This window comes from Lytechinus variegatus, chromosome 4 (genome assembly GCF_018143015.1).
Source record: "Lytechinus variegatus isolate NC3 chromosome 4, Lvar_3.0, whole genome shotgun sequence".
NCBI lineage: Eukaryota > Metazoa > Echinodermata > Echinoidea > Temnopleuroida > Toxopneustidae > Lytechinus > Lytechinus variegatus.
The window spans coordinates 27,875,473-27,881,970 of NC_054743.1; the positions used below are offsets into that span (position 1 = coordinate 27,875,473).

Here is a 6,498-nt window from a genome sequence, read left to right on the forward strand (position 1 = left end):
TGAACTGGGTCCCGATTCACAAAGAATTGTTTTGACAACACAATTTATGTTTAGCAAATTTACTCTCAGCCAATCAGATTAAAGGAATTCAGTAGCTTTTAACTATTTTTGCAAATTTGTTGTCATACAAAGTTTTATGAGACGGGTCCCAAGTTTGATTTCAAGTGGCGTTTTGCTCATTTGAATAATTATGCAGAATGAATACATTCCCTGTTTTACCAGTTCTTTCTTTTCAATAATGAAATGAAAAAATTGAATCGAATGCATAATCGGATAAACGTGACAGTTCAAGTTTTGCCGAGTTTCGAGTTTTAATTTCCCAGTCTCATAAACGCGACTCCTATTCGAAAATGGCAAAAGTCCCGTCGCCAATATGCCACTTGTCTTTGCTATTTTATATATGCGACTCCAAAATATATATGCGACATTGGAATGACCTATAATATTCTAATGGGTGTAATCATCGAATGAGTTTTGTTCATTCTGTTGCTTTTATAGTCAAGAATTCTTGGTGTAAAACTGCTGTAAATTATGGAAGAGTTGTTTCACTAAAGGGCAGTTGAGAGACTGTTTTTTCTAGCTCTGAAATTTGCGAATGCTGAGTTAAATCACATTATATGTAAATATGTATATTTATTAAAGATTTTATTGGTGTCATTATTGTCTTTCTTGTCTACCTTTTCATATTAGAGATACATGTCAAGGCTTGTTGAACCTTTCTACAGGGATGCTGGATTATATAACTCGGAAAGCAATCATCTTCAACAGTAAGAAAACCATCAGTAATGTTTTTCACTGTCGAATAACAGGATTTCTATTCGGACCTCTTTAAGCCACAACATGAATTGCATTACCACAAATAAAAGTTGGAAATTTATTCTTCATATAATCATGTTATCGCTCAAAATGGAGCTGTTTTCCACTAATATCAAATCCCCAATAAAATCAGTTATTTGTATCAACTAACATTCACGGAATCTTATAACTGGCCTTCTAATTGGCCTTAAAATTACCTTCATCATGTTTATCTGGCTTCCCGGATACTATATTTTTATTTATAGTTGTTATTTTGATTGATACTATTTTCAGGTCTTAATGTTGAAATAGTTATTAATCCATTTATAGAGCTCAATGAAAATTATATGTAATCATGTACAGATTAGCTCGTGTTGTCGCTGAACAGGAAGCTTGTAACTATGGCAACCGTGATTGCATCACGAGAGCAACATCCATGTTTGCAAGTTGGATGAGGAATGACTCGTATAATACGTAAGTTGAACATTTCATTATTTCATGAGTATCTTTTAAGGAATGGACAAAATATGACATCGTAAGCGTGCATGTCCTGTCTTTAAACTTCTGACGAAATGCAATTCAGATAAATATGATTTATAAGGATCCCCTCATTCCGGGGGGGGGGGGGTTAAGGGGGACCAATGATCTTGTACTATTTTTTTCAAAGTTTGAACCAAGAAGGGGGACGGGAAATACTATTTATCATTATTATTTTTGGGGGTATTTAAGTCTTCATTCACAATGAGGAAGCACTTGTACTCCTGATCCAAACTATTATGAGGGATGTATGACAAGTTGTTTCAAGTGTTTTATTTTTTGTAGACAGTTTAGATAATTTCAAAACAATTTAAACAATTTCTAAAGTACGTTTAACAATTTGTTCAAGTGACAACATGCTAACATTAATTTTTACTCTGTAGTGATTTAAGTCTGCGATTTATGACTTTATTTATTGAACTATTGTTGGAAATTAGAATTTAAGAATACCAAATTCATTACGGCTCTATTAAAAATCACAGTATTCCACCAGATCAGAAGAAGCACGTGTATTGTACTGCAATCGCAATGGGTGGGGAGACAGAGTGGTCCTTTGCGTTCGATAAGTATGAATCAACCCTCGTTGCCAGTGAACGAGCCTTACTACTGCAATCCCTGGCGTGTGCCAAACAGCCCTGGATACTCAGCAAGTACGTTCTTTACCACTTCATCACGTGATCATGCGTCAACTCCTTGGTGGCAGAAAGACGGATACGTCGACGATTAATACATTCTGTGATTTCCTATGTGAAATTTAAAATGTATTATGTCGATATATGTGTATATATATATTTTTTTCTGCTATATGTTTCAATAATTAAAAAACAAAGAAGAAATTTATCACGTAAAATCATATTTCAATTAGAATATAAGAATGTATGTGTGCATATGTTATTCATTATGTCATTTGCTTATCATGTTAATATGCTGATAAAAAAATGATTACACTTGTATATACGTTTTTATTGGAAATGAATAAATCAAATCTAATCAAATCAAATGACACTGCTAAATAGCCAGGGATATGTGTGAAGTTTATGCAAAAGAAAACCAGGCATGCCGACTTGATAATTGACACAGAGATGAAAAAAATCACAATATGAAGATAATCTATTTTGTATTGATTGGCCCGTTGTTCTTATAATTCTATCATATTGTATTAAACTTCCATTGCTATCTGTTACATTTCTATAGCTCGTTATTACTGTATGACGATGTTTGAGTTTGCATTCCTCCATTGCTTTTTATGATTTTCGGCAAGGAGCGCATTGTATTAAGCTCATTGTGAGTTACAAATGAGTTTTACACAGGGATTATTACCATTTCTTGTGTTAAAAGATATATCCCTATGTACTTAACTAAGAACACGTTCCAGTCGAGCGTGAAGTTGTCCATATCTTTACGAACTGCCCTTTGAAACACCCTCCAGGAATCTCGTGCATTTTAACATATTGACTCAAACAAACCCGTTTGCACTCATTTATTTACAGATATCTAGGGATGATAACTGATGGAGTGATTAGATCCCAGGATGCCGACTCTGTTTTAGAGTATGTAGCAAAAAACCCGATAGGATACGATCTAGCTTGGCGCTTTTTCCAGAATAATTGGGATTTCTTTAGAAAAACGTAAGTATTTTCATCACCATCACCTCATGAATTCTATCCTACCATGGTCATCATCATCATCATCATAATCGACATCATCATCATCATCAACATCATCACCCTCATCGTAGTCATCCCCATCATAACCATATCATCATCATCATCATCATAATCAACATCATCAACAACATCATCATCATCATCAACATCATCACCATAACATCACCAATCAACATCATCATCATTGTAGCCATCATTGCCGTCACATTCGTCGTCTTCCTATTAATTCCTTATAATCATCACCTAAAGCATAAATGTAGTTTCATCATCAATTTTTCATCACCATTCACATCTTTGTCATCATTATTACCATCATCAATAGCATCAGGCTCTCTCTGTTTTCCATTATCGGCTGGATATTAGCTTCCAATTCCTTCAACTGTTAAGAGTCTGTTCGGCTAAAAGTATGCCAGTTTCAATTACAACTATCATCTATGAAACGGCATGCGCATCGCAAAAGTGTGTGTGTGGGGTGTTCTTTTCGAGAGGGCGAATTTTTTTTTGTATCTTGATGTATTCACATCTACCTCAGATTACATCAGATGCGGCAAGAAAGGGCACTTAGTCAAAATAGGTGCAAACAGATATTTTCACCATCAGATTACGTCCCTGCCTGAAGCATAGATCATAGATTTATAGATTATGTCCTGATAGAGTTATCCCCCCTGGCCCTTTTGATACCATGCTCATACGGAATTTGGCATCCACGACTGACTACGAGGCAATCTCTAGAAGGTCGTAAAATCTCAGTTGCGCCAAGTTGCTGGGAGAAGAATCAAACAAAGTGAGAAAACTGAAATTGTGTGCACACAAAAAGACACCTACATACACACATTCACACCTCCACATTAACACGTCACCTTTCTCGGACACACATACCCACAAAAACACCCACCTTCACCCTCACACACGCTTGTTAAAAAATAAAACTTCGTAATCCCTCATGAAGTAGTGTTTACAATTCCTCATCTCCTTATCTCATTGGTTATGTCTTTCGTTGATTACCAGTGGCCAACTGTCTCATGAATTAACTTCTAAATTTGCTTGCCTGATTTGGGAAGCAGTTACTTGTTTTGGACCCTTCACAAAATGTGTGGTGGTAGGGGTGGTTGTGTCTGTAACGAATGATGGTTAGGTTTCATTTTCGTGGGCACAAGTTACCATTTTCCACACTTTATTTGATTCTTCACCCAGTGAATTGGCGCAACTGAGATTTTACGACCTTCTGGAGACTGCCTCGAAGTCAGTCATGCTTGCAAAGATCCGTATGGAAATGGTACCAAAATGAGATGGGGGAATAAATATATCAGGATATATCTATGCTTCAGGCAGGAACGTAATCTAATGGTGAAAATAACTGTTTGCACCTTGACCTATTTTTACTAAGTGCCCCCCCCACAAAAATACATTCTGCCGCACTTGATGTAATCTAAGGTAGATGTGAATATATCAAGATACTAAAAACATTCGCTCTCCACACACATGCATACCCATTAAATGCTCATACTTTATACAAGACAATTTCGAATTGATGGGACATGTTTTGTGACTCACTCTGTATATGTACATGATGTAGGATATATCTATTCTATTTTTTTTGCAAAATAACGTAAAAAGGGACTTGTTAATGACTTTTTGTAGTGAATCAAGGATTTGATACATGTATCTCACAAAATGCAAGCGTAAGGTGGTAGCCAAAAATGTTTGATTTTCTGAAATGTAATGAAACACAAATAATGATATTTTACTTGTCCCCCGACTGAGTGAATTGAAACCTGATTTGAAATATCTCCACATTCGTCACTGATGGTGATTTTTCTTTTGTGTTATTGTTTATTCTGTGTGGGTTTTTTGGTCTCTGGCACGCGTTAAAGATATTAAGAGAACACATTGCACAACGAAGAGGCACATTGCGTGGCCAAAAGGGCCACCTTTCAGTGCCCTTGGGAAGGCACAAATAACTCATCTGCACCTTTTTCGTAACCACATGGTCACATGCAGGAGATCCAAGGGAGCCGAAACGACTGCGGTTCCCTTATTGACGGCGCATGGCGAGAATAAATGAGTGAAAAGAAACATGTAAAGAACAAAAAATAATAGGAGTAAAAAATAAGGAATTGAATTAAATAAGGGACGTGAATAATTGGGAAAAGTATAACTATCAAGTGAATATATGAAAAAATATTTCTATCGCATTTTGCGTTCGAGGGTGAAGAATAATGGTTTATTTCTTTTATTATTTACAGCTACGGCAGTACTTTATTTCATTTTGCCGATCTTATCAAAAAGGTCACTGCCTATTTCAACACGGAGTTACAACTCAGAGAGGTAATTCTTTTCTTACTTCATTTTCGGAGTTCACTTCAGGGTTTGGCCTCTTTAAAATCAAACCATTTATTTAAAAGTAGAAAATCTAAAAGCAATTCTGTTTTTAAAAACTTTATTATTTTTTCAAATGCTGATAAATGTTCAGCATTTGAAAATACTGCGTGCTAAATTCCATTTGATTTTACCAATGTATAACTCGGCTCTGCAAAGCCGAATTCTGCTCATATCCCGAACGCATCTTTGAAAAATTATGTCTATTACAATTATAATTATTATAATTATTATTGTTATTATTATCACTATTATTATCACCAAAATTATTAGTATTATTACTATCATTGTTAGGCCATATTATCATGATTATTGTTTAGTCACTTTTTCTGGGGGAGGGGTAGATAGTCCAATTAGCTCTTCCTCTTTGTTTTCCAATTTTGACTGAAATTCATGTGCAACGGAAAAATAAACCTGTGCAAAAGCTGACGATATATTCCCTTACGGTCTTGGAAACCGCATCCAAATGCAATTAGATAGAAATTTCAATGGAAACTAATCCCTGGCAGTCCATGTTGCTTGTCAATTATTGCCTTCTCCTTTCTACCTATGATTAAACAATCTGTATACTGAATTTATTTTTTCAGCTTGAGGACTTTATATTGCAGCATCCTGACCAGGGAACGGGTGCCAGAGCGTTTGTCCAGGCCGTACAGCAGACCAAAGCTAACATCAGATGGGTACGACGCTATCGGGAGAAAGTGCATGCATGGCTTCAACAGGAAAATGAAGGTTGAGTCTTGGGAGTTGTTTCACCAACACCAATGTGCACTTGCTTTTTCGTTTCTTTGTGGCAGGCATTTCAGATCTTTTTAGATGTTGATCTGGCTTCGGTCCGTCATGGGAAGTTCCCGTAGGGATATCCAGGGTGACCAGATTTCACAAAATGAAATACGGGACAATCGACAAAAAAATCAACAAAGAAGGCTACACAATGTTACACCTGTGAACAATTATAAAGAATTGGAAGGGATCGAGGCCGTGAAGGAAAAAATAAAGGAGAGAAAGAAAAGACGAAAGAAAAGAGATGAATTGAGAAGAAAGAAAGAAAAAATTAAGGGGAAAATGAGGGAAAATATAAAAATATAAAGAAAATTAGAATAAAAGGATGAAAGAAGGA

At 35.8% G+C, this 6,498-nt stretch overlaps 1 protein-coding gene across 1 annotated transcript in view; it reads left to right on the plus strand.

Annotated features, from left to right (window-relative positions):
- The window catches only part of LOC121413754 (aminopeptidase Ey-like), a 29,875-nt gene extending 23,598 nt beyond the window's left edge, over positions 1–6,277 (plus strand). Inside the window, exons 14-19 of the mRNA XM_041606691.1 lie at positions 691–767; positions 1,159–1,269; positions 1,815–1,982; positions 2,823–2,960; positions 5,246–5,327; positions 5,966–6,277. Of these exons, the coding sequence (XP_041462625.1) occupies positions 691–767; positions 1,159–1,269; positions 1,815–1,982; positions 2,823–2,960; positions 5,246–5,327; positions 5,966–6,115 (726 nt within the window). The 3' untranslated portion in view covers positions 6,116–6,277. The remainder of the gene's footprint in view (positions 1–690; positions 768–1,158; positions 1,270–1,814; positions 1,983–2,822; positions 2,961–5,245; positions 5,328–5,965) is intronic.
- The last annotated feature ends 221 nt before the right edge of the window (positions 6,278–6,498 follow it).